Consider the following 26,975-nt stretch of genomic DNA (forward strand, 5'->3'; position numbering starts at 1 on the left):
TGGGCTTTTAAAAATGATGCTTCTGTTGAACAGATTTGTAAGGCTGCGACTTGGTCTTCGCTTCATACCTTTTCCAAATTTTCCAAATTTGATACTTTTGCTTCTTCGGAGGCTATTTTTGGGAGAAAAGTTCTTCAAGCAGTGGTGCCTTCTGTTTAACCATCTGTCTTGTCCCTCCCGCTCATCCGTAGCTTTGGTATTGTATCCCACAAGTAAAGGATGAATCCGTGAACTCGTTGTACCTTATAGAAGAAAAGTAAATTTATGCTTACCTGATAAATTAATTTCTTCTATGGTACAACGAGCCCACGGCCCGCCCTGTCATTTTAAGACAGATTATATTTTTTGATTTTAAACTTCAGTCACCTCTGCACCTTTTAGTTTCTCCTTTTTCTTCCTGTACCTTCGGTCGAATGACTGGGGGGTGGAGCTAAGAGAGGAGCTATATAGACAGCTCTGCTGTGGTGCTATTTGCCACTTCCTTTTAGCAGGAGGATAATATCCCACAAGTAAAGGATGAATCCATGGACTCGTTGTACCATAGAAGAAATTAATTTATCAGGTAAGCATAAATTTACTTTTCCCCACCCTATTCCATGGTGATCTAGTGGACTTCACTGTTTGGGTATAGGATCCCCTTATTAAAGAAAACAACATTTATACTGACCTGATTATTGTTCATGATTGTGAGATCCACCAAACCCTTCCTTGGTTTTCCATAACAGTTGGTGACAGTACCAATTTGCACTTTTTTTTACCCTGCTTTTCCTTTCCTACTTTCTTATTTTCTCCTTTCCCTTGGCCATATGTACAATATGACTAAGGAATCATGGGAAAGTGTGAATGATTAAAACTCTGTTATGGGATGTTTTGCCTCCTCCTGTATGATTGGACTTAAATCCTACATGTTATGGCTTGTGGACTCTCACCATCATGAAAGAAATAAATTCATCATGTAAGCATAAATGTTGTTTTTACCAAGGTCAGGTGTTGGAGTTTTAAAATCCAAGTTAACTTTGAAAAGCTGCAGGATTAGTGTTTTCTGTTTGGAATATCAATTTGAAATTTCAAATTGTACTGCTACTTCTGCCTGCTAGGACCAGCTGCGGCAAATAGCTGCTTACATGGAATACAGTCCATGCATGTTAAATACTTTTTAATTTTATTTTTTTTGTAGATGTTGATCCTGATGAACAACAGGATTTAGAAATGGACAAAGTGGCAATGGTAAGATATTTGTGTTGGTCAATAATATGTTATTTGGTTGAAGGTAGCAGAAGGTGAAAGGAGAAAAATCTGGATAATATTTTAGAAAGATTAGTGTTCTGCAACAGAATACCAAAGAGTACCAAGGAGGTAAACCAGGCCTTAGTGTATTCTGGGGGTTGAAATGGTGTATGTGAGAGAGAAGGGCAAGCAACCTCTGTTATTCACTACTTAGAAGATATAGCAGTATGTCAGAAAGTATAATTGAAAGCAGTTTTTTGCTAGAGGGGAGGAAGTTTATAAACCCTACACAGAATAATTCCCATGTATGTCAGTCTGTACTTGAGGATACAAAACTGGCCTAAAGAGCCTGCACTTAAGGGTAAAGAGCTCCAGACGGAAAGCAATGTAAATGAGAGGAGTTGTCTGTGCTAGAGAATATTGTGGGGCCTATTTATTAAATGTCTTGCGGACCTGATCCGACAGTGCGGATTAGGTCCGCAATACCTCGCTGAATGCGGAGAGCAATATGCTCTTCGCATTTAACATTGCACCAGCAGCTCACAAGAGCTGCTGGTGCAACGCCGCCCCTGCTGACTCGTGGCCAATCGGCCGCCAGCAGGGAGGTGTCAATCAACCTGATCGTACTCGATTGGGTTGATTTCCGGCGATTCCTGTCCGCCTCATCAGAGCAGGCGGACAGGGTTATGGAGCAGCGGTCTTTAGACCGCTGCTTCATAACTGCTGTTTCTGGCGAGTCTGAAGACTCGCCAGAAACAAGGGCCCACAAGCTCCGTTCGGAGCTTGATAAATGGGCCCCATTGTTTGTTCTAGAGACTCTGTACTATAGGAGAAATAGTCTGTGCTAAGGAAAATATATCTGCTAGATGATATACAGGGGTCCATTTATCAAGCTCTGAACGGAGCTTGTAAGCCCTTGTTTCTGGCGAGTCTGAAGACTCGCCAGAAACAGCAGTTATGAAGCAGCTGTCTAAAGACCGCTGCTCCATAACCCTGTCCGTCTGCTCTGATGAGGGGGACAGGACTCGCCGGAAATTAACCCGATCGAGTATGATCGGGTTGATTGACACCTGTCAGCAGGGGCGGCGTTGCACCAGCAGCTCTTGTGAGCTGCTGGTGCAATGTTAAATGCGGAGAGCGTATTGCTCTCCGCATTCAGAGCGGTCTTGCGGACCTTATCCGCACTGTCGGATCAGGTCTGCAAGACCTTTAATAAATAGACCCCACAGTCTCTGCTAGTGGAACTCTTTCTTAGATAAAATGTAGTTTGTGTTAGAAAAAAATGTCTCTTAAATCAGTGCTCATTTTTTCCCCTCATCTGCCTGGGTACAATTTTTACCCCACAAAATGGACTTTATTCTCTCTTCTCACCACACAGTTGAGCAGTAACTAAAGAGCTCCCAAATGTTTACCTTCTGTGCCTACGTTCACAGTCCTCATAAATGCACTAGTGCAACACTGCTCTAGTATTGGATTGATGATCAGCAGTCAGGGACCTCACACATCTTCCAGTTATGTTGTTGCTGCAAGTGTGGTATTTTTGGCAACAATGGCAGCCATGGGCAGACTGATCATTTGAGGGGGGTGGGGGGGGGGTGCTGCCGAAGCCTTGATGTGAAATAGACAGAATACTTTCTATTTCACATTCATCTGCAGGATAGGTGAACCTCACATAGCCTCACACTTGCATGATACTAAACTCAGACTTTACCTAAAGAGGGTGAATGTTGAAGGAGCAGGGAGTCAATTCATTTTCCCTCCAGGCAAAATTGTAAAAATACAAATGGGCTATAAAAAAGAATAATCTGGACTTTACTGTATATGGTTAAGATATTATATTCAATTGCAGTCTGAATTTTTAAAAAATGATTTATGGATCTCTTTGCCTTAGCTCTCTGTAAGTTAACCTGGATCTGCTGTTATGACTAAGCCACTAACAGCCAAGCATAAAGGTTCCTAAATGCAGTGCTTGTTTTAAATCATTTGAAGAACAAGATCACATTCCCTCAGAATAACAGTAAAACTTAATGAAAGACATGTTAGGAAAAAAAAATAGTTTAATATATTTTGTTATTTGAACAGTAGTGCTCTATATCTAGTTCCTTCAAAGTATTAAGAAAGTATTCAAACCACTTATAACTCCAGCATTAGCTTGTGCTTATTATACTGCAAACCACAATTATTTCTCTTGTAAGGTGTATCCAGTCCACGGATTCATCAACAGGAAGCTGCAAGAGGATCACCCACAGCAGAGATGTCTATATAGCTCCTCCCCTAACTGCCACCTCCCAGTCATTCTCTTGCAGCTCTCGACAAGGGAAGTAGCTAGAGAGATGTGGTGCATCAATGTAGTTTATCTTCAATCAAAAGTTTATTATTTTCAAATGGTACCGGAGTTGTACTATTTTAGCCTCAGGCAGAAAGTTGAAGAAGAGTCTGCCTGTGGTTTTTGATGATATTAGCAGCTTGTAACTAAGATCCACTGCTGTTCTCACACATAACTGAAGAGATGGGTAACTTCAGCTGGGGGAATAGCGTGCAGGGTCTCCTGCTCTGAGGTATGTGCAGTTTTAAATTTTTCTAGAGAGATGATAAGCTAGAAAATGCTGACAATACCAGATTTATTTAAGGTAAGCCTGATTACAGTGATTTAATAACGACTGGTATCATGCTTGCTGTAAAGGGTAATATTTCTCCAACATAGGTGTGTCCGGTCCACGGCGTCATCCTTACTTGTGGGATATTCTCTTCCCCAACAGGAAATGGCAAAGAGCCCAGCAAAGCTGGTCACATGATCCCTCCTAGGCTCCGCTTACCCCAGTCATTCTCTTTGCCGTTGTACAGGCAACATCTCCACGGAGATGGCTTAGAGTTTTTTAGTGTTTAACTGTAGTTTTTATTATTCAATCAAGAGTTTGTTATTTTAAAATAGTGCTGGTATGTACTATTTACTCAGAAACAGAAAAGAGATGAAGATTTCTGTTTGTATGAGGAAAATGATTTTAGCAACCGTCACTAAAATCCATGGCTGTTCCACACAGGACTGTTGAGAGCAATTAACTTCAGTTGGGGGAACAGTGAGCAGTCTCTTGCTGCTTGAGGTATGACACATTCTAACAAGACGATGTAATGCTGGAAGCTGTCATTTTCCCTATGGGATCCGGTAAGCCATGTTTATTAAGATCGTAAATAAGGGCTTCACAAGGGCTTATTAAGACTGTAGACTTTTTCTGGGCTAAATCGATTCATTATTAACACATATTTAGCCTTGAGGAATCATTTATTCTGGGTATTTTGATATAATAATATCGGCAGGCACTGTTTTAGACACCTTATTCTTTAGGGGCTTTCCCGAATCATAGGCAGAGCCTCATTTTCGCGCCGGTGTTGCGCACTTGTTTTTGAGAGGCATGACATGCAGTCGCATGTGAGAGGAGCTCTGATACTTAGAAAAGACTTTCTGAAGGCGTCATTTGGTATCGTATTCCCCTTTGGGCTTGGTTGGGTCTCAGCAAAGCAGATACCAGGGACTGTAAAGGGGTTAAAGTTAAAAACGGCTCCGGTTCCGTTATTTTAAGGGTTAAAGCTTCCAAATTTGGTGTGCAATACTTTTAAGGCTTTAAGACACTGTGGTGAAAATTTGGTGAATTTTGAACAATTCCTTCATGTTTTTTCGCAATTTTAGTTGCAATTTCTTCTGCTAGAAGAGTTTCAGAATTATCTGCTCTGCAGTGTTCTCCTCCTTATCTGGTGTTCCATGCAGATAAGGTGGTTTTACGTACTAAACCTGGTTTTCTTCCAAAAGTTGTTTCTAACAAAAACATTAACCAGGAGATTATCGTACCTTCTCTGTGTCCGAAACCAGTTTCAAAGAAGGAACGTTTGTTGCACAATTTGGATGTTGTTCGCGCTCTAAAATTCTATTTAGATGCTACAAAGGATTTTAGACAAACATCTTCCTTGTTTGTTGTTTATTCCGGTAAAAGGAGAGGTCAAAAAGCAACTTCTACCTCTCTCTCTTTTTGGATTAAAAGCATCATCAGATTGGCTTACGAGACTGCCGGACGGCAGCCTCCCGAAAGAATCACGGCTCATTCCACTAGGGCTGTGGCTTCCACATGGGCCTTCAAGAACGAGGCTTCTGTTGATCAGATATGTAGGGCAGCGACTTGGTCTTCACTGCACACTTTTACCAAATTTTACAAGTTTGATACTTTTGCTTCCTCTGAGGCTATTTTTGGGAGAAAGGTTTTGCAAGCCGTGGTGCCTTCCATTTAGGTGACCTGATTTGCTCCCTCCCTTCATCCGTGTCCTAAAGCTTTGGTATTGGTTCCCACAAGTAAGGATGACGCCGTGGACCGGACACACCTATGTTGGAGAAAACAGAATTTATGTTTACCTGATAAATTACTTTCTCCAACGGTGTGTCCGGTCCACGGCCCGCCCTGGTTTTTTTAATCAGGTCTGATAATTTATTTTCTTTAACTACAGTCACCACGGTACCATATGGTTTCTCCTATGCAAATATTCCTCCTTAACGTCGGTCGAATGACTGGGGTAGGCGGAGCCTAGGAGGGATCATGTGACCAGCTTTGCTGGGCTCTTTGCCATTTCCTGTTGGGGAAGAGAATATCCCACAAGTAAGGATGACGCCGTGGACCGGACACACCGTTGGAGAAAGTAATTTATCAGGTAAACATAAATTCTGTTTTTTGTTATTTACTCCCATTACTGAATAGATATAACGTTTGCTTGAGGTATATAAACGTTTATTACATATTGCTGATAAAACTTTATTCTGGGGCTCAGTTTTTCCACATGGCTGACTAGATTTTGCCTAGGGATAGTTTTTTAAGGCCCTCTCACTGTGAGTACAGGTTGGGAGGGGCCTATTTTCACAGTAGTTTTTGCAGCTTGAGACATCCAGCTTCCCTGAAGGAGTCCCCTGAACATATAGGACCTCTCTAAAGGGTTTTTGTGCCTTCCAAAGTCGTTGTATGGGCAGTTGGTTGTGACTGTTTAAAAACGTTTATATCGTTTTTTTGATCCGGTTTTGAAACTAAGGGGTTAATCATCCATTTGCAAGTGGGTGCAATGCTATTTCAGTCTATTATACACACTGTAAAAATTTCGTAACATTTTCTGCTTTTTTCACTGTTTTGCAGTTTCTGTGATTGTTTTTTTCTCTTAAAGACACAGTACCATTTTTATTTTTTGCTTGTTTACAGTTATTAAAGTGTTTTCCAAGCTTGCTGGTCTCATTACTAGTCTGTTTAAACACGTCTGACTTAGAGGAAACTCATTGTTCATTATGTTTAGAAGCCATTGTGGAACCCCCTCTTAGAATGTGTACCAAATGCACTGATTTTACTATAGATTACAAAGGCCATATTCTGGCTCTAAAAAATTTATCACCAGAAGAAATTGACAAGGAGGAAGTTATGCCGTCTAACTCTCCCCACGTGTCAGAACCTATAAATCCCGCTCAGGGGACGCCAAGTACATCTAGCGCACCCATTGCGTATACCTTGCAAGACATGGCGGCAGTTATGAATCATACCCTTACAGAGGTATTATCTAAACTGCCAGGATTGCAAGGAAAGCGAGACAGCTCTGGGACTAGAATAAATACAGAGCTCTCTGACGCTTTAGTGGCTATGTCTGATACACCCTCACAATGTACTGAAGCTGGAGCTTCAATCTGTGGGTGTTTTTTCTGATTCAGGGAAGATACTTCAACCTGATTCTGATATGTCTACATTTAAATTTAAGCTTGAGCACCTCCGCGTATTGCTCAGGGAGGTCTTAGCAACTCTGGATGACTGTGACACTATTGTAGTCCCAGAGATATTATTTAGATTGGATAAATAGTATGCAGTACCTACTTACACTGATGTTTTTCCAATCCCTAAAAGGTTTTCTGAAATTATTACTAAGGAATGGGATAGACAAGGTGTACCATTCTCTCCCCCTCCTGTTTTTAAAAAGATGTTTCCTATAGACGCCGCTACATGGGACTTATGGCAGACGGTCCCTAAGGTGGAGGGAGCAGTTTCTACTCTAGCTAAGCGTACCACTATCCCTGTTGAGGACAGTTGTGCTTTTCTAGATCCAATGGATAAAAAATTAGAGGGTTACCTTAAGAAAATTTTTATTCAACAAGGTTTTATTCTCCAGCCTCTTGCATGCATTGCCTCAGTCACTGCTGCTGCGGCTTTCTGCTTTGAGTCTCTAGAGGAGGCTCTACAGGTTGAAACCCTGTTGGAAGATATTATTGACAAGCTTAAGGCTCTTAAGCTAGCCAATTCATTTGTTTCTGATGCCGTTGTTCATTTAACCAAACTAACGGCTAAAAATTCAGGTTTTGCTATTCAGGCGCGTAGGGCGCTATGGCTTAAATCCTGGTCAGCTGACGTGACTTCAAAGTCTAAACTTTTCAACATTCCCTTCAAAGGACAGACCCTATTCGGGCCAGGACTGAAGGAGATCATTTCTGACATCACTGGAGGAAAAGGTCACGCCCTTCCTCAAGATAGGTCCAACAAATTAAGGACCAAACAGTCTAGTTTTCGGCCCTTTCGAAACTTCAAGAGTGGCGCAGCTTCAAATTCCTCTAACACAAAACAAGAGGGAACTTTTGCCCAGTCTAAGCCGGTCTGGAGACCTAACCAGGCTTGGAACAAGGGGAAACAGGCCAAAAAGCCTGCTGCTGCCTCTAAGACAGTATTAAGGAGCAGCCCCCGATCCGGTAACGGATCTAGTAGGGGGCAGACTCTCTCTCTTCGCCCAGGCTTGGGCAAGAGATGTCCAGGATCCCTGGGCATTGGAAATTGTGTCCAAGGGTTATCTTCTGGAATTCAAAACCTCTCCCCCAAGAGGGAGATTTCATCTCACACTTTTATCTGCAAACCAGATAAAGAGAGAGGCATTCTTACATTGTGTTCAAGACCTCCTAGTTATGGGAGTGATCCACCCAGTTCCGCAGGAGGAACAGGGACAGGGCTTCTATTCAAATCTGTTTGTAGTTCCCAAAAAAGAGGGAACATTCAGACCAATCTTAGATTTCAAGATCTTAAACAAATTTCTCAGAGTCCCATCCTTCAAGATGGAGACTATTCGAACCATCCTTCCTATGATCCAGGATGGTCAATATATGACTACCGTAGACTTAAAGGATGCTTATCTTCACATCCCGATACACAAAGATCATCATCGTTTTCTCAGGTTTGCCTTTCTAGACAGGCACTACCAGTTTGTGGCTCTTCCCTTCGGGTTGGCCACGGCACCAAGAATCTTTACAAAGGTTCTAGGGTCCCTTCTAGCGGTCCTAAGGCCGCGGGGTATAGCAGTAGCCCCTTACTTAGACGACATTCTGATACAGGCGTCGACTTTTCAAATTGCCAGGTCCCACACGGACATTGTTCTGGCATTTCTGAGGTCCCATGGGTGGAAGGTGAACGAAGGAAAGGGTTCTCTATCACCTCTAACAAAAGTTTCATTCCTAGGGACTGATAGATTCGGTAGAAATGAAGATTTACCTAACGAAGGCCAGATTGTCAAAACTTCTAGACTCTTGCCGTGTTCTTTATTCCACTTCTCGTCCTTCAGTGGCTCAGTGTATGGAAGTAATCAGTGTAATGGTAGCGGCAATGGACATAGTACCGTTTGCCCGCCTACATCTCAGATCGCTGCAACTTTGCATGCTCAGTAAGTGGAATGGGGATTAGACAGATTTGTCCCCTCTACTAAATCTGGATCAAGAAACCAGGGATTCTCCTCTCTGGTGGCTATCTCGGGTCCATCTGTCCAAGGGGATGAGCTTCCGCAGGCCAGATTGGACTATAGTAACGACAGATGCCAGCCTTCTGGGCTGGGGTGCAGTCTGGAACTCCCTGAAGGCTCAGGGCTCGTGGACTCAGGAGGAGGCACTCCTCCCGATAAACATTCTGGAACTAAGAGCGATATTCAATGCTCTTCAGGCTTGGCCTCAGCTAGCTGCGGTCAGGTTCATCAGATTTCAGTCGGACAACATCACGACTGTAGCCTATATCAACCATCAGGGGGGAACAAGGAGCCCCCTGGCAATGTTGGAGGTTTCAAAGATAATTCTATGGGCAGAGGTTCACTCTTGCCATCTCTCAGCTATCCATATCCCAGGAGTAGAGAACTGGGAGGCGGATTTTCTAAGTCGGCAGACTTTTCATCCGGGAGAGTGGGAGCTCCGTCCGGAGGTATTTGCCCAGCTGATTAAACTATGGGGCAATCCAGAACTGGATCTCATGGCATCTCGTCAGAACGCCAAACTTCCTTGTTACGGGTCCAGGTCAAGGGATCCCCAGGCAGCGCTGATAGATGCTCTAGCAGCGCCCTGGTCCTTCAACCTGGCTTATGTGTTTCCACCGTTTCCTCTGCTCTCTCGGCTGATTGTCAAGATGAAGCAGGAGAGAGCTTCAGTGATTTTGATAGCTCCTGCGTGGCCACGCAGGACTTGGTACGCAGATCTGGTGGACATGTCATCCTTTCCACCTTGGACTCTGCCGCTGAGGCAGGACCTTCTACTTCAAGGTCCCTTCAAACATCCAAATCTAATTTCTCTGCGTCTGACTGCTTGGAGATTGAACGCTTGATTTTGTCAAAACGTGGTTTTTCCGAGTCGGTCATTGATACCTTAATTCAGGCTCGAAAGCCTGTCACCAGGAAAATCTATCATAAGATATGGTGTAAATATCTTCATTGGTGTGAATCCAAGGGTTACTCATGGAGTAAAGTCAGGATTCCCAGGATATTGTATTTTCTCCAAGAAGGGTTGGAGAAGGGATTGTCAGCTAGTTCCTTAAAGGGACAGATTTCTGCTCTGTCTATTCTTTTGCACAAGTGTCTGGCGGATGTTCCAGACGTTCAGGCGTTTTGTCAGGCTTTAGTTAGAATCAAGCCTGTGTTTAAACCTGTTGCTCCGCCATGGAGTTTAAATTTAGTTCTTAAAGTTCTTCAAGGGGTTCTGTTTGAACCTCTGCATTCCATAGATATCAAGCTTTTATCTTGGAAAGTTCTGTTCTTGGTAGCTATCTCTTCGGCTCGAAGAGTTTCAGAGTTATCTGCCTTGCAGTGTGATTCCCCTTATCTGATCTTCCATGCAGATAAGGTAGTTTTGCGTACCAAACCTGGGTTTCTTCCTAATGTGGTATCCAATAAGAATATCAATCAAGAGATTGTTGTTCCGTCACTGTGTCCTAATCCTTCTTCAAAGAAGGAACGTCTATTACACAATCTTGACGTGGTTCGTGCTTTAAAGTTTTATTTACAAGCTACTAAAGATTTTCGTCAAACATCTGCATTGTTTGTTGTCTACTCTGGACAGAGGAAAGGCCAAAAGGCTTCAGCAACTTCTCTTTCTTTTTGGTTAAGAAGTATAATCCGCTTAGCTTATGAGACTGCTGGCCAGCAGCCTCCTGTAAGAATTACAGCTCATTCCACTAGAGGGGTGGCTTCCACATGGGCCTTTAAAAATGAGGCTTCTGTTGAACAGATTTGTAAGGCGGCGACTTGGTCTTCGCTTCATACTTTTTCTAAATTCTACAAATTTGATACTTTTGCTTCTTCGGAGGCTATTTTTGGGAGAAAGGTCTTACAGGCAGTGGTGCTTTCCGTTTAAGCGCCTGCCTTGTTCCTCCCTTCATCCGTGTCCTATAGCTTTGGTATTGGTATCCCACAAGTAATGGATGAATCCGTGGACTGGATACACCTTACAAGAGAAAACAAAATTTATGCTTACCTGATAAATTTATTTCTCTTGTGGTGTATCCAGTCCACGGCCCGCCCTGTCATTTTAAGGCAGGTGTTTTTTAATTTTTAAACTACAGTCACCACTGCACCCTATAGTTTCTCCTTTCTCTTGCTTGTCTTCGGTCAAATGACTGGGAGGTGGCAATTAGGGGAGGAGCTATATAGACAGCTCTGCTGTGGGTGATCCTCTTGCAGCTTCCTGTTGGGAAGGAGAATATCCCACAAGTAATGGATGAATGCGTGGACTGGATACACCACAAGAGAAATAAATTTATCAGGTAAGCATAAATTTTGTTATTTAATATTGTTTATATTTTAAAAAAATTGAATCCTAGACATTATGAATCATATATTTTTTTTTCAGTTTTAAAAATGTATAGCTTTGCAGAATAAAAAATAACCTTGTATTTTCAATATTTAGAACATAGATTAAAGGGATTAAAGTGATAGTCGGAAAAAGATTTTTAATTATTTACAAATATAGATAATCACTGTCTAAAAAAACTCATATTTCTCTTGCAAGGTGTATCCAGTCCACAGATTCATCCTTACTTGTGGGATATTCTCATTCCCTACAGGAGGTGGCAAAGAGAGCACACAGCAAAGCTGTCCATATAGCTCCCCCTCTGGCTCTGCCCCCCAGTCATTCTCTTTGCCGCTCTAACAAGTAGCATCTCCACGGGAGGGTAAAGTGAATGTGGTGTTAGATTTGTAGTTTTTATATCTTCAATCAAAAGTTTGTTATTTTTAAATAGTGCCGGTTTGTACTATTTACTCTCTAGCAGAAAGTGAAGAAGAATTCTGCTGAGAGGAAAATTATTTTAGCATGTTGTAACTAAAATCCACTGCTGTTCCCACACAGGACTGGGGAGTACCAGAAAACTTCAGTTGGGGGGAACAGTTTGCAGGCTTAACTGCTACAAGGTATGTTCAGTCATCTTTTACTAGTCAAGACTTAGTAATGCTAGAAGACTGACAAGAATCCCCATGTGGGGAAGGTAAGCCATATTCTGAGACTCAGTATGGAAGGAAGGCTTAATTAACAGGGCTCAAAAACTGGTGGACACTGTTAAAGGGCAATCAATTATTTTTTTTTGTGAATATATAATCATTATACAAGTATTTATTACTTTGGGAGTGTTTTATGGGGTTTTATTCCACATGGCAGAATTTTAGACACCTATTTAGGGTTTTGAAGGCCCCACAACTCCGGAGTGGAGAGGGAGGGGGCCTAAATTTTGCGCCTCAGTTGCGCAGTTCATATTGCAGACAGCTTCATGCAGCTTCACGTGGAGGGTCCAAAGACTACTAAGAGGCTTATTTTCATCAAATTAATCCCCAGGGGCAAGGTAGGGCCACAGCAGATTGCTGTGGCACGGTACTGTAGTTTGCTAACCGGTTGTCAGCTTTAGGTTGCTCCGGTTCGGGCATTAAGGGGTTAATTGACTTGAAATTTTCTGTGCAATCATTCCAAAGCATTAAGATAGTGCACTTTTTATTATTTAAAGGCACAGTACCGTTTTTTTTCTCAAATTGTATATTTCAGTATTTGAGTGCTGTCTAAGTCTGTTTAACATGTCTGAGCCTACAGATAGACGTTGCTCTATGTGTTTAGTAGCCATGGTGGAACCCCCTTTACATTTGTGTTTTAAGTGTGCTAATGTATCTAAGCATTTTAAAGATCACGATGTTTCACTTATAAATGTAGCCCAAGATGATTCTTTAACAGAAGGTAATGAGGATAGCCCACCTTCCTCTCCCCATGTGTTGAAACCAGTTACGCCCGCACAAGCGATGCCTAGTACCTCTAGCGCATTGGCCCCTATTACATTACAACAATTAGCAGCAGTCATGGATAATTCCCTTGCGGCATTTTTATCCAAATTGCCAGTTTTTCCTAAAAAGAGTATGAGCAATCAGAAGCTTTGGAGGATTTATCTGTTGTACCCTCACAACACTCTGAAGTGTCAGTGAGGGATGTGCTGTCCGAGGGAGAAATTTCTGACACTGGAAAGGTTTCTCAGCGGGCAGAATCAGATTCCTTAGCGTTTAAATTTAAGCTCGAACACCTCCGCATGCTGCTTAAGGAGGTATTGGCTATGCTGGATGATTGCGACCCCATGGTGGTCCCAGAGAAATTGTGCAAAATGGACAAATATCTAGAAGTCCCTGTATACACTGATGCGTTTCCGATCCCAAAGAGGGTGGCGGATATTATGGATAGGGAGTGGGAGAGACCAGGTGTACCCTTTGTCCCCCCCCCCCATCTTTAAGAAAATGTTCCCCATTACTGATCCCAGGCGGGACGCATGGCAGACGGTCCCTAAGGTAGAGGGGGCAGTTTCAACACTAGCCAAGCGCACAACCATACCAATTGAAGACAGTTGTGCGTTCAAAGATCCTATGGATAAAAAATTAGAAGGTTTACTAAAGAAAATATTCGTTCAACAAGGTTTCCTTCTCCAGCCTATTGCCTGTATTATTCCAGTAACTACTGCAGCGGCTTTCTGGTTTGAGGCCTCATATGACGAAATTATGGATAGAATTAAGGCTCTAAAGCTGGCTAATTCCTTTATCACAGATGCCGCTTTGCAATTAGCTAAGTTAGCGGCGAAAAATTCTGGTTTTGCTATCATGGCGCGCAGAGCGCTTTGGCTTAAATCATGGTCGGCCGATGTGTCGTCTAAGACAAAGTTACTAAATATTCCTTTCAAGGGGAAGACCCTTTTCGTGCCCGAGTTGAAAGAGATTATTTCGGATATCACTGGGGGAAAGGGCCATGCCCTCCCGCAAGATAGGCCTTTTAAGGCTAAAAACAAGGCTAATTTTCGTTCCTTTCGCAACTTCAGGAGCGGTCCTGCTTCAACCTCTGCGACCGCAAAGCAAGAGGGTAACTCTCCACAGCCCAAGGCAACCTGGAAGCCTTTGCAGGGCTGGAACAAGGGTAAACAGGCCAAGAAGCCTGCAACTGCTACTAAGACAGTATGAAGGGGTAGCCCCCAATCCGGGACCGGATCTGGTAGGGGGCAGACTCTCTCTCTTTGCTCAGGCTTGGGCAAGAGATGTTCCCGATCCCTGGGCATTAGAGGTAGTTGCTCAGGGATATCTTCTAGAATTCAAGGACTCTCCTCCAAGGGGAAGGTTCCACATTTCTCGTCTGTCTACAGGCACGACAAAGAAAGAGGCGTTCTTATGCTGTGTAGAAGATCTACTCAAGATGGGAGTGATATATCCAGTCCCAATTACAGAACAAGGACTGGGTTTTTACTCAAACCTGTTTGTGGTTCCCAAAAAGGAAGGAATTTTCAGACCAATCCTGGATCTAAAAATTCTAAACAAATTCCTCAGAGTTCCATCCTTCAAGATGGAGACCATTCGGACTCAGTTCCTAAGGTTCGCTTTTCTGGACAAGCATTACCAGTTCGTGGCCCTTCCCTTCGGGTTGGCCACCGCTCCCAGAATTTTCACAAAGGTGCTAGAGTCCCTTTTGGTGGTCCTAAGACCGCGGGGCATTGCAGTAGCACCCTATCTGGACGACATCTTAATACAGACGTCGTCTTTTCTCAGAGCCAAGGCTCATACGGATATTGTTCTGGCCTTTCTAAGGTCTCATGGGTGGAAGGTGAACACAGAAAAAAGTTCTCTGTCTTCCTGGGAACATTAATAGACTTGGTAGAAATGAAAATATTTCTGACGGAGGTCAGAAGGTTTAAGCTTCTAAGCACTTGCCGAGCTCTTCATTCCATTCCTCGGCCATCTGTAGCTCAGTGCATGGAGGTAATCGGATTAATGGTAGCAGCAATGGACTTAGTCCCTTTTGCTCGAATTCATCTCAGGCCATTGCAATTGTGCATGCTTAAACAGTGGAATGGGGATTATGCAGATTTGTCTCCTCAAATCCAACTGGACCAGAAAACCAGAGATTCTCTTCTCTGGTGGTTGTCTCAGGATCACCTGTTTCAGGGAATGTGCTTCCGCAGACCGGAGTGGATCATCGTAACGACCGACGCCAGTCTGTTAGGCTGGGGCGCGGTCTGGGGCTTCCTGAAAGCTCAGGGCCTATGTGTCGGGTAGAGTCTCTTCTCCCGATAAACATTTTGGAACTGAGAGCGATATTCAATACGCTCCAGGCATGGGCTCAGCTAGCGGCGGCCAAGTTCATCAGATTTCAGTCGGACAAAATCACGACTGTAGCATACATCAATCATCAGGGAGGAACAAAGAGTTCCTTAGCGATGAAGGAAGTAACCAAGATAATCAGGTGGGCGGAGGATCACTCTTGTCACCTATCTGCAATTCACATCCCAGGAGTAGACAACTGTGAAGCGGATTTCCTAAGTCGTCAGACTTTTCACCCGGGGGAGTGGGAACTCCACCCGGAGGTATTTGCTCAGCTGACTCAGCTTTGGGGCATTCCAGAGTTGGATCTGATGGCGTCCCGTCAGAACACTAAACTTACTCTTTACGGATCCAGGTCCAGGGATCCCAAGGCGGCATTGATAGATGCTCTAGTAGCGCCTTGGTCCTTCAATCTGGCCTATGTCTTTCCACCGTTTCCCCTTCTCCCTCGGCTGGTAGCCAGAATCAAACAGGAGAAGGCCTCGGTAATTCTGATAGCGCCTGCGTGGCCACGCAGGACTTGGTATGCAGACCTAGTGGACATGTCATCTGTTCCACCATGGACACTGCCAATGAGGCAGGATCTTCTATTACAGGGTCCATTCAAGCATCCAAATCTAGTTTCTCTGCAGCTGACTGCTTGGAGATTGAACGTTTAATTCTATCCAAGCGTGGGTTCTCTGAATCAGTCATAGATACTCTGATCCAAGCTAGAAAACCTGTCACCAGGAAAATTTACCATAAGATATGGCGGAAATATCTTTGTTGGTGTGAATCCAAGAGTTACTCGTGGAGTAAGATTAGGATTCCAAGGATATTGTCTTTTCTCCAAGAAGGATTGGAGAAAGGTTTATCAGCTAGTTCCTTAAAGGGGCAGATATCCGCTCTGTCGATCCTTTTACACAAGCGTCTGGCAGAAGTACCAGATGTTCAAGCGTTTGCACAGGCGTTAGTCAGAATCAAGCCTGTCTATAAACCTGTGGCTCCTCCATGGAGTCTAAATTTAGTTCTTTCAGTTCTTCAAGGGGTTCCTTTTGAACCTTTACATTCCATAGATATTAAGTTATTATCTTGGAAAGTCTTGTTTTTGGTAGCTATATCTTCTGCTCGAAGAGTTTCAGAATTGTCTGCTTTGCAGTGTAATTCACCCTATCTGGTTTTCCATGCAGATAAGGTAGTTTTGCGTACCAAACCTGGGTTTCTTCCTAAAGTTGTTTCTAATAAGATCATTAACCAGGAAATCATTGTTCCTTCTCTGTGTCCTAATCCAGCTTCTAAGAAGGAACGGCTTTTACACAATCTTGATGTGGTTCGTGCTTTGAAATTCTATTTACAAGCAACTAAGGATTTCAGACAAACATCATCTTTGTTTGTTGTCTATTCTGGTAAGAGGAGAGGTCAAAAAGCGACTGCTACCTCTCTTTCTTTCTGGTTGAAAAGCATCATCCGATTGGCTTATGAGACTGCTGGGCAGCAGCCTCCTGAACGAATTACAGCTCATTCCACCAGAGCTGTGGCTTCCACTTGGGCCTTCAAGAATGAGGCTTCTGTTGAACAGATTTGTAAGGCAGCGACTTGGTCCTCACTGCATACTTTTGCCAAATTTTACAAATTCGATACTTTTGCTTCTTCGGAGGCTATTTTTGGGAGAAAGGTTTTGCAAGCAGTGGTGCCTTCCGTTTAGGTTACCTGTCTTGTTCCCTCCCTTCATCCGTGTCCTAAAGCTTTGGTATTGGTATCCCACAAGTAAGGATGAATTCGTGGAATGGATACACCTTGCAAGAGAAAACAGAATTTATGCTTACCTGATAAATTACTTTCTCTTGCGGTGTATCCAGTCCACGGCCCGCCCTGGCAATTAAGTCAGGTTAAAATTTTTTGTTTAAACTACAGTCACCACTGCACCCTATGGTTTCTCCTTTTTCTCCTAACCGTTGGTCGAATGACTGGGGGGCGGAGCCAGAAGGGGGAGCTATATGGACAGCTTTGCTGTGTGCTCTCTTTGCCACTTTCTGTAGGGAATGAGAATATCCCACAAGTAAGGATGAATCCGTGGACTGGATACACCGCAAGAGAAAGTAATTTATCAGGTAAGCATGAATTCTGTTTTTTAGAAAAAAACAAAATGTTATAAATACACTTTTTTAATGTGTGATTAGCTTGTATCTTAGCCTCTGATAACTGCCACCTTAGTTCTATTTTTTGTTTAGTGTCATCTTAGCCTCTGATAACTGACACCTTAGTTAAAGGGACACTAAACCCAAAATCTTTCTTTCATGATTCGGATACAGAATACAAATTTAAGCAACATTACAATTTACTTCTATTATTTATTTTACTTCATTTTTAGATATCCTTAGTTGTAGAAAAAGCAATGCACATGGGTGAGCCAATCACATGAGGCTTCTATGTGCAGCAACCAATCATTAACTACTGAGCATTTCTAGATATGATTTTAGCAAAGAATATCAAGAGAATAAAACAAAATAGATATTCAAAGTAAATTACAAAGATGTTTAAAATTGCATTTTCTTTCTAAATCATGAAAGAAAAAATGTGGGTTTCATGTACCTTTAATTTATTTTGTCAGACATCCATTATATGCAATCAAATTTGTCTCACCTGAACTCCATTTGCGTGTGCATAGTTTTATCTATCTGACACGCATAAAATAACACCCAAAAGTGTTCAAAACCATTTCAAAATGTACATAGAGAATAGACTGCATTCAAGGATCTAAAAATCACCTCATAGTTTTCATTTGAAAATTAAGAATACAAATACCCAAGCAAAATTATTGAGCTAAATAAATATCAAAATGATGTCAAATTATAATCAATATCAGTATTTATATATCTTAAATAGACTTTTCCTTTAACCCCTTGAGTGCTAATGAGCTGTGACAGAGTTTCCCACTCTGGTGCTAATGACGGCTCAGAGCCGTCATTAGCACTCTCCCAACTTGAGGGAGATCTGGGGGCTCCCATCCGCTCCTACCCCGGCCATCGGTGCTGCATAATGAAAGGTATCGCCGGGGCTTCCGTTTTGCGTGGTGACGTCACGCGCAATAAACGTGATGACGTCACTGCGCAACTTTATTTAACATTAACAATGTTAAATATAGGAGCAGGGGGCATACTGCTTAGAAGCCTGTATCTCAGGCATCTAAGCAGCTACAGACCACCAAGATCCACCGTTGGAAAGGTATTCGCCTAACTTTTCCAACGGTGTAAGTCTTGGGGATCTGAAATAAATAAAAAAAAAAGTTAAAAAAAAATATTTTAAAAAATATTAAATAAAAAACCCTTTAGGAAAACCTTAGCACCCATGTGGGAACGTGCTTAGCACTCAAAGGGTTAAACTAAAATAATAATAAAAAAAAAAGTTAAAAAAAAGAAAAAAATAACTTCAAATGTATTTCTTTTTATTAAAAAGAATAACTGATGGAAATGAAATTAATATTTCTAAATGCAATATATATTTTTATTGTATACAAAACAAAAAAAAATTCAAAATATAAGTAACTTTCTTTTTAATAATGTAAATAAAAATACAGTTTAATTGTCTGAATTTTGAACTTTATGTTAGTAGAAAACGTGATTGTTTTGTCTGCATTTGTGTATCTTTTGAAGACAAAGAGAGAAGCGCTCTACCAGGAACGAACAACAGCTCAGTGGCTTGTTCTATGGCGATTTACCACCCGGAGGCAGCTTCTTTTAGACCAGTGTGCTTTTCACAGAAGAAAACTTTCCTGAAGTATATCAGTCTGATCCCGCCAAGTAAGGTCAGTCCAGCCCCGAAATACCAGGCAATTCTCCTCTGAACAAGGAACATGACAACCCCAGACGATCGTTTCGGCCTCCTATGGGCCTCGTCAGTGAGGTGCAGCCACATTCCTCTAAGCACACTGGGCAAGGAGTCCACGTCTGGTTTCCCCCATCACCCATAGGGAGACTTCCCCAGGGTTATAATAATTTGCATACAAAGAGAGAAGCGCTCTACCAGGAACGAACAACAGCTCAGTGGCTTGTTCTATGGCGATTTACCACCCGGAGGCAGCTTCTTTTAGACCAGTGTGCTTTTCACAGAAGAAAACTTTCCTGAAGTATATCAGTCTGATCCCGCCAAGTAAGGTCAGTCCAGCCCCGAAATACCAGGCAATTCTCCTCTGAACAAGGAACATGACAACCCCAGAGGAATGTGGCTGCACCTCACTGACGAGGCCCATAGGAGGCCGAAACGATCGTCTGGGGTTGTCATGTTCCTTGTTCAGAGGAGAATTGCCTGGTATTTCGGGGCTGGACTGACCTTACTTGGCGGGATCAGACTGATATATTTCAGGAAAGTTTTCTTCTGTGAAAAGCACACTGGTCTAAAAGAGGCTGCCTCCGGGTGGTAAATCGCCATAGAACAAGCCACTGAGCTGCTGTTCGTTCCTGGTAGAGCGCTTCTCTCTTTGTATGTATATCTTTTAAAGGCCTAGGAATCTTAGCTATATTTTCTGGTAGACTATAATTCTTTAATTCCCATGAGTGATCCAAAATTCCAGAATAAATTTTAAGTACATCAGTTATCATAGGATAAATGTGATCCATTTTCATGGATTCATATATTGGCCGTAATTGCCATTCCTGTTTTGCCTTTGGATATACCGCCTTTGTGCGTGCATCCATTGCGTCCATTTGAAAATGAATGTGTTTAGGGCGATATTTCTCCAACATAGGTGTGTCCGGTCCACGGCGTCATCCTTACTTGTGGGATATTCTCTTCCCCAACAGGAAATGGCAAAGAGCCCAGCAAAGCTGGTCACATGATCCCTCCTAGGCTCCGCCTTCCCCAGTCATTCTCTTTGCCGTTGTACAGGCAACATCTCCACGGAGATGGCTTAGAGTTTTTTGGTGTTTAACTGTAGTTTTTATTATTCAATCAAGAGTTTGTTATTTTAAAATAGTGCTGGTATGTACTATTTACTCTGAAACAGAAAAGAGATGAAGATTTCTGTTTGTAAGAGGAAAATGATTTTAGCAACCGTTACTAAAATCGATGGCTGTTTCCACACAGGACTGTTGAGAGGAATTAACTTCAGTTGGGGGAAACAGTGAGCAGACTTTTGCTGCTTGAGGTATGACACATTTCTAACAAGACGATGTAATGCTGGAAGCTGTCATTTTCCCTATGGGATCCGGTAAGCCATTTTTATTACATAAAGAAAAAAAGGGCTTCACAAGGGCTTTTAAGACTGTAGACATTTTCTGGGCTAAAACGATTTATATATAAGCATATTTTATACTCCATAGCCTTGAGGAATTATTTTAATCTTGGGAATTATGTAAAATAACCGGCAGGCACTGTATTGGACACCTTATTCTCTAGGGGCTTTCCCTAATCATAGGCAGAGTCTCATTTTCGCGCCTCTATTGCGCACTTGTTTTTGGGAAGCATGACATGCAGATGCATGTGTGAGGAGCTCTGATACATAGAAAAGACTTTCTGAAGGCGTCATTTGGTATCGTATTCCCCTTTGGGCTTGGTTGGGTCTCAGCAAAGCAGATACCAGGGACTGTAAAGGGGTTAAATATAAGAACGGCTCCGGTTCCGTTATTTTAAGGGTTAAAGCTTCCAAATTTGGTGTGCAATACTTTTAAGGCTTTAAGACACTGTGGTGAAATTTTGGTGAATTTTGAACAATTCCTTCATACTTTTTCACATTTGCAGTAATAAAGTGTGTTCAGTTTAAAATTTAAAGTGACAGTAACGGTTTTATTTTAAAACGTTTTTTGTACTTTGTTATCAAGTTTATGCCTGTTTAACATGTCTGAACTACCAGATAGACTGTGTTCTGTATGTGGGGAAGCCAAGGTTCCTTCTCATTTAAATAGATGTGATTTATGTGACACAAAATTTAGAGAAAATGATGCCGAAGATGATTCCTCAAGTGAGGGGAGTAAGCATGGTACTGCATCATCCCCTCCTTCGTCTACACCAGTCTTGCCCACACAGGAGGCCCCTAGTACATCTAGTGCGCCAATACTCCTTACTATGCAACAATTAACGGCTGTAATGGATAATTCTATCAAAAACATTTTAGCCAAAATGCCCACTTATCAGCGAAAGCGCGACTGCTCTGTTTTAGAAAATACTGAAGAGCATGAGGACGCTGATGATATTGGTTCTGAAGTGCCCCTACACCAGTCTGAGGGGGCCAGGGAGGTTTTGTCTGAGGGAGAAATTTCAGATTCAGGGAAAATTTCTCAACAAGCTGAACCTGATGTGATTACATTTAAATTTAAATTGGAACATCTCCGCGCTCTGCTTAAGGAGGTGTTGTCTACTCTGGATGATTGTGAGAATTTGGTCATTCCAGAGAAATTATGTAAAATGGACAAGTTCCTAGAGGTCCCGGGGCCCCCCGAAGCTTTTCCTATACCCAAGCGGGTGGCGGACATTGTAAATAAAGAATGGGAAAGGCCCGGTATACCTTTCGTCTCTCCCCCCATATTTAAGAAATTGTTTCCTATGGTCGACCCCAGAAAGGACTTATGGCAGACAGTCCCCAAGGTCGAGGGGGCGGTTTCTACTCTAAACAAACGCACCACTATACCCATAGAAGATAGTTGTGCTTTCAAAGATCCTATGGATAAAAAATTAGAGGGTTTGCTTAAAAAGATGTTTGTTCAGCAAGGTTACCTTCTACAACCAATTTCATGCATTGTTCCTGTCACTACAGCAGCGTGTTTCTGGTTCGATGAACTAGAAAAGGCGCTCAATAAAAATTCTTCTTATGAGGAGATTATGGACAGAATTCATGCTCTCAAATTGGCTAATTCTTTCACCCTAGACGCCACTTTGCAATTGGCTAGGTTAGCGGCGAAAAATTTTGGTTTTGCTATTGTGGCGCGCAGAGCGCTTTGGCTAAAATCTTGGTCAGCGGATGCGTCTTCCAAGAACAAATTGCTTAACCTTCCTTTCAAGGGGAAAACGCTGTTTGGCCCTGACTTGAAAGAGATTATTTCTGATATCACTGGGGGCAAGGGCCACGCCCTTCCTCAGGATAGGTCTTTCAAGGCCAAAAATAAACCTAATTTTCGTCCCTTTCGCAGAAACGGACCAGCCCCAAGTGCTACGTCCTCTAAGCAAGAGGGTAATACTTCTCAAGCCAAGCCAGCCTGGAGGCCAATGCAAGGCTGGAACAAAGGAAAGCAGGCCAAGAAACCTGCCACTGCTACCAAGACAGCATGAGATGTTGGCCCCCGATCCGGGACCGGATCTGGTGGGGGGCAGACTCTCTCTCTTCGCTCAGGCTTGGGCAAGAGATGTTCTGGATCCTTGGGCGCTAGAAATAGTCTCCCAAGGTTATCTTCTGGAATTCAAGGGGCTTCCCCCAAGGGGGAGGTTCCACAGGTCTCAATTGTCTTCAGACCACATAAAAAAACAGGCATTCTTACATTGTGTAGAAGACCTGTTAAAAATGGGAGTGATTCATCCTGTTCCATTAGGAGAACAAGGGATGGGGTTCTACTCCAATCTGTTCGTAGTTCCCAAAAAAGAGGGAACATTCAGACCAATCTTAGATCTCAAGATCCTAAACAAGTTTCTCAAGGTTCCATCGTTCAAAATGGAAACCATTCGAACAATTCTTCCTTCCATCCAGGAAGGTCAATTCATGACCACGGTGGATTTAAAGGATGCGTATCTACATATTCCTATCCACAAGGAACATCATCGGTTCCTAAGGTTCGCATTCCTGGACAAGCATTACCAGTTTGTGGCACTTCCGTTCGGATTAGCCACTGCTCCAAGAATTTTCACAAAGGTACTAGGGTCCCTTCTAGCGGTGCTAAGACCAAGGGGCATTGCAGTAGTACCTTACTTGGACGACATTCTGATTCAAGCGTCGTCCCTTCCACAAGCAAAGGCTCACACGGACATTGTCCTGGCCTTTCTCAGATCTCACGGGTGGAAAGTGAACGTAGAAAAAAGTTCTCTATCTCCGTCAACAAGGGTTCCCTTCTTGGGAACAATAATAGACTCCTTAGAAATGAGGATTTTTCTGACAGAGGCCAGAAAATCAAAACTTCTAAACTCTTGTCAAATACTTCATTCTGTTCCTCTTCCTTCCATAGCGCAGTGCATGGAAGTTATAGGTTTGATGGTAGCGGCAATGGACATAGTTCCTTTTGCGCGAATTCATCTAAGACCATTACAACTGTGCATGCTCAGTCAGTGGAATGGGGACTATACAGACTTGTCTCCGACGATACAAGTAGATCAGAGGACCAGAGATTCACTCAGTTGGTGGCTGTCCCTGGACAACCTGTCACAGGGGATGAGCTTCCGCAGACCAGAGTGGGTCATTGTCAAGACCGACGCCAGTCTGGTGGGCTGGGGCGCGGTCTGGGGACCCCTGAAAGCGCAGGGTCTTTGGTCTCGGGAAGAATCTATTCTCCCGATAAATATTCTGGAACTGAGAGCGATATTCAATGCTCTCAAGGCTTGGCCTCAGCTAGCAAAGACCAAGTTCATACGGTTTCAATCAGACAACATGACGACTGTTGCGTACATCAACCATCAGGGGGGAACAAGGAGTTCCCTGGCGATGGAAGAAGTGACCAAAATCATTCAATGGGCGGAGACTCGCTCCTGCCACTTGTCTGCAATCCACATTCCAGGAGTGGAAAACTGGGAAGCGGATTTTCTGAGTCGTCAGACATTTCATCCGGGGGAGTGGGAACTCCATCCGGAAATCTTTGCCCAAATCACTCAACTGTGGGGCATTCCAGACATGGATCTGATGGCCTCTCGTCAGAACTTCAAGGTTCCTTGCTACGGGTCCAGATCCAGGGATCCCAAGGCGACTCTAGTAGATGCACTAGTAGCACCTTGGACCTTCAAACTAGCTTATGTATTCCCGCCGTTTCCTCTCATCCCCAGGCTGGTAGCCAGGATCAATCAGGAGAGGGCATCGGTGATCTTGATAGCTCCTGCGTGGCCACGCAGGACTTGGTATGCAGACCTGGTGAATATGTCATCGGCTCCACCATGGAAGCTACCTTTGAGACGAGACCTTCTTGTTCAAGGTCCGTTCGAACATCCGAATCTGGTCTCACTCCAACTGACTGCTTGGAGATTGAACGCTTGATCTTATCAAAGCGAGGGTTCTCAGATTCTGTCATTGATACTCTTGTTCAGGCCAGAAAGCCTGTAACTAGAAAAATCTACCACAAAATATGGAAAAAATATATCTATTGGTGTGAATCTAAAGGATTCCCTTGGGACAAGATAAAAATTCCTAAGATTCTATCCTTTCTTCAAGAAGGTTTGGAGAAAGGATTATCTGCAAGTTCTTTGAAAGGACAGATTTCTGCCTTGTCTGTGTTACTTCACAAAAAGCTGGCAGCTGTGCCAGATGTTCAAGCCTTTGTTCAGGCTCTGGTTAGAATCAAGCCTGTTTACAAACCTTTGACTCCTCCTTGGAGTCTCAATTTAGTTCTTTCAGTTCTGCAGGGGGTTCCGTTTGAACCCTTACATTCCGTTGATATTAAGTTATTATCTTGGAAAGTTTTGTTTTTGGTTGCAATTTCTTCTGCTAGAAGAGTTTCAGAATTATCTGCTCTGCAGTGTTCTCCTCCTTATCTGGTGTTCCATGCAGATAAGGTGGTTCTGCGTACTAAACCTGGTTTTCTTCCGAAAGTTGTTTCTAACAAAAACATTAACCAGGAGATAGTCGTGCCTTCTTTGTGTCCGAATCCAGTTTCAAAGAAGGAACGTTTGTTGCACAATTTGGATGTAGTTCGTGCTCTAAAATTCTATTTAGATGCTACAAAGGATTTTAGACAAACATCTTCCTTGTTTGTTGTTTATTCTGGTAAAAGGAGAGGTCAAAAAGCAACTTCTACCTCTCTCTCTTTTTGGATTAAAAGCATCATCAGATTGGCTTACGAGACTGCCGGACGGCAGCCTCCTGAAAGAATCACAGCTCATTCCACTAGGGCTGTGGCTTCCACATGGGCCTTCAAGAACGAGGCTTCTGTTGATCAGATATGTAAGGCAGCGACTTGGTCTTCACTGCACACTTTTACTAAGTTTTACAAATTTGATACTTTTGCTTCTTCTGAGGCTATTTTTGGGAGAAAGGTTTTGCAAGCCGTGGTGCCTTCCATCTAGGTGACCTGATTTGCTCCCTCCCTTCATCCGTGTCCTAAAGCTTTGGTATTGGTTCCCACAAGTAAGGATGACGCCGTGGACCGGACACACCTATGTTGGAGAAAACAGAATTTATGTTTACCTGATAAATTACTTTCTCCAACGGTGTGTCCGGTCCACGGCCCGCCCTGGTTTTTTAATCAGGTCTGATAATTTATTTTCTTTAACTACAGTCACCACGGTATCATATGGTTTCTCCTATGCAAATATTCCTCCTTTACGTCGGTCGAATGACTGGGGAAGGCGGAGCCTAGGAGGGATCATGTGACCAGCTTTGCTGGGCTCTTTGCCATTTCCTGTTGGGGAAGAGAATATCCCACAAGTAAGGATGACGCCGTGGACCGGACACACCGTTGGAGAAAGTAATTTATCAGGTAAATATAAATTCTGTTTTTAAAACTAGACTGTGGAAAACTTCAATCGAACCCGTATGGCAAAATTGAGAAAGACATTCAAAGTCTTTGTCCATCCAAGGATCACAAATAATGTCTTGCAAAGCCATAAACGCAGTGCTTTTAGGATCTATCCATGCTCTTTTGTGTTCTTGTTCTTCTGTGAATTCTTCATGTCCACATTCTGAAATCAGTCGACCATTTGTCCACGAGTGTATGTTGCATATGTGGTTTAATAAGGATTGCCAAATTTCTTTCATCAACTAACCATTACCATTAGATTTCAAACTAGCAGCCCAGAGGTGATTTATTATAGCTTGTATCCATGGAGCAATAGATCTACAGTTCTTTTTACGGCTTATGGAAAGTAATTTTTTTTCTGATACTTTTTCCATAATGCCATATGTCATACTGATGGACTATTAATGGATATTCTTCTCTGATAATCTTAATTATACTGACATGGCGATCAGTTGCGACTTGTAATACAAATAGCGAATCTTTTAGAATATTATTCATTGTTCTCCTAAAGGCCTTTGACTCCATAGCAACTGAAGATGTTGTCTCAGTCACCTGCACCACATTAAAATCTATAATCTTTTTTGTCTCATCTTCAATCATAGTGTATGTGCAATATTTAGCACTGTAGCCAGGGCTATCACATTGTCCGTCACCGCACAATGTGATAGCACAATCTTTTATACTGTTAACATTACGTTCACGGTCTTCAATCCAGTATTGATGTATAGTTGGAAAAATATATTTTTTCTGTATTTTGTAGTATGTCTGTTTACATACTGTTTGTAGACCCATAAATTGACTCAATTCATGAACTTTATCATAATGGTTGCCTCTAAATAGAATAGATGCACAATAAATTAAATTCCCAATCGGCATCTGTCCAATGGTAGGTTGACAACGCCATAATATATCTTCATGTCCTGACAAACATTCTCCAGAATTATTTAATAGAGTTCCTTATATCGATTTTTTTTATACTGATAATAGGTGATGTACATCCAAAGTATCTGCATTGTAATAATTTTAATAATTCATCTAAACAGCTTTCAAATACAATATATATTTTTTTCTTTGACGTAGTCATCCAAAGTCGGTTCTATTAGAATACTGGTATCATCTAGTGTAAGCATGGTTTTATCCGGAGAGTAGTCATGATCTTTCACTTTTGAATTTTCATTCAATCTGTTTACACTTTCAGTTTTGTTGGTTGTGTCTAATTCTTCATTTATT

At 42.5% G+C, this 26,975-nt stretch overlaps 1 protein-coding gene across 2 annotated transcripts in view; it reads left to right on the top strand.

The window, feature by feature from the left end:
* The window catches only part of SHFL (shiftless antiviral inhibitor of ribosomal frameshifting), a 571,473-nt gene that overhangs the window by 136,415 nt on the left and 408,083 nt on the right, over window positions 1-26,975 (top strand). For both annotated transcript variants that reach the window (XM_053718031.1, XM_053718032.1), the window contains exon 3: window positions 1,178-1,227. In XM_053718031.1, coding sequence (XP_053574006.1) covers window positions 1,178-1,227 — 50 coding nt within the window. The remainder of the gene's footprint in view (window positions 1-1,177; window positions 1,228-26,975) is intronic.

The sequence above is a fragment of the Bombina bombina genome, chromosome 6 (genome assembly GCF_027579735.1).
Source record: "Bombina bombina isolate aBomBom1 chromosome 6, aBomBom1.pri, whole genome shotgun sequence".
Taxonomy (NCBI): Eukaryota; Metazoa; Chordata; class Amphibia; order Anura; family Bombinatoridae; genus Bombina; species Bombina bombina.